This window comes from Eimeria mitis, genomic scaffold (assembly GCF_000499745.2).
Source record: "Eimeria mitis Houghton genomic scaffold, Emh_scaff1859, whole genome shotgun sequence".
Classification (NCBI taxonomy): Eukaryota; Apicomplexa; class Conoidasida; order Eucoccidiorida; family Eimeriidae; genus Eimeria; species Eimeria mitis.
In genome coordinates this window covers 3,307-4,416 of record NW_013570181.1, presented here as the reverse complement: position 1 = coordinate 4,416, position 1,110 = coordinate 3,307, and the positions used below count along the sequence as shown (strand labels likewise).

Sequence of the window (1,110 nt, the reverse complement as noted above, 5' to 3'; positions counted from 1 at the left end):
ATATATATATATATATATATATATATATATATATATATATATATATATATATATATATATATAAGAGAAGAGGGTCTCAGTACATATGGTTGCTGCTTGTTTCTTTATATTATGCTGCAGGCCCCCTGGCTATAGCGTTGCTGAGGCTGAGTGGACGACGGAGACGAGCGACGCGTTCTGGCGGCCCCTTTCTCACTTTGCTGGGGAGTTTCTCTCTGTGCGTGCAGCAGCAACTCCTGCTGTGCCCCTGGCTAGCAGCAGCAGCAGCAGCAGCAGCAACAGCAACAGCAACAGCAACAGCAGCAGCAGAAAACAACTCAAACCGCCTTGGTGGGCCTCCATGGTCGGCGACGGCACCCCCGGGGGCCCCGGGGTGTTCACAGAGGCCCTTCTATTTAGGGAGCCCCAGGGGGCCCCTCAGCAGCAGCAGCAGCAGCAGCAGCAGCAGCAGCAGCAGCAGCAGGGGGTGAACAGCAGTGGGGGGGAGCTGTGTGGGGCTGCTTCAGGCGCCCCCGCCCCTCCTTACCTAAACAGCAGCAGCAGGCGCAACAGGAGCAGCAGACGCAGCAGCAGGTCCAGAAGGCAGCCGCTGCAAGCTTATGCAGCAGCTCCTGGTGAGTCTTGTGCTGTTGCTGTTGTTGCTGCTGGGCCCTTGCCTCTCTACACCTCTGCATGCAGTTTGGGGCTGTGCATGCACCACCATGCATGCATGCATGCATGCATGCACGCATGCATGCGGCGTATCTTGTGTGACTTGCTGTGTTCTGTTTATGCTTCACAGAGGGAGAGACAGCAGCAGGACAGCGGCACTCAGCAGCTACCTGTCAGAGCTGTGGGGCCCCTGGCTCTGTAGGTGGGAGCTGGGGGGCCCCCGCGGGGGCCCCTAGGGGGCCCCCGCTGCAACAGAGGGGAGGTTTGTCTCAGTCGCAGACGAGAGAGGGGCCCCCCCCAGGGCAGCTAAACTATGCAGCTGCAGCAAGCAGTCCTCAGGGGGCCCCCAGCGCTGCTGCTGCTTCATGCAAGCTGCTGCTGCAGCGACAGAAAGAAGTGCTGCAGCAGCAGTACCAGCAGGTGGAGCAGCTAAAGAAGCAGCTGCAGGAGCTTGAGCAT

General features: G+C 58.1%; 1 protein-coding gene across 1 annotated transcript in view; it reads left to right on the top strand.

Moving 5' to 3' along the window:
* The window catches only part of EMH_0044660 (uncharacterized protein), a gene marked incomplete at both ends in the record, with an annotated part of 3,216 nt that overhangs the window by 509 nt on the left and 1,597 nt on the right, over positions 1 to 1,110 (top strand). The window contains 2 exons of the mRNA XM_013495987.1: positions 121 to 614; positions 782 to 1,110. Of these exons, the coding sequence (XP_013351441.1) occupies positions 121 to 614; positions 782 to 1,110 (823 nt within the window). The remainder of the gene's footprint in view (positions 1 to 120; positions 615 to 781) is intronic.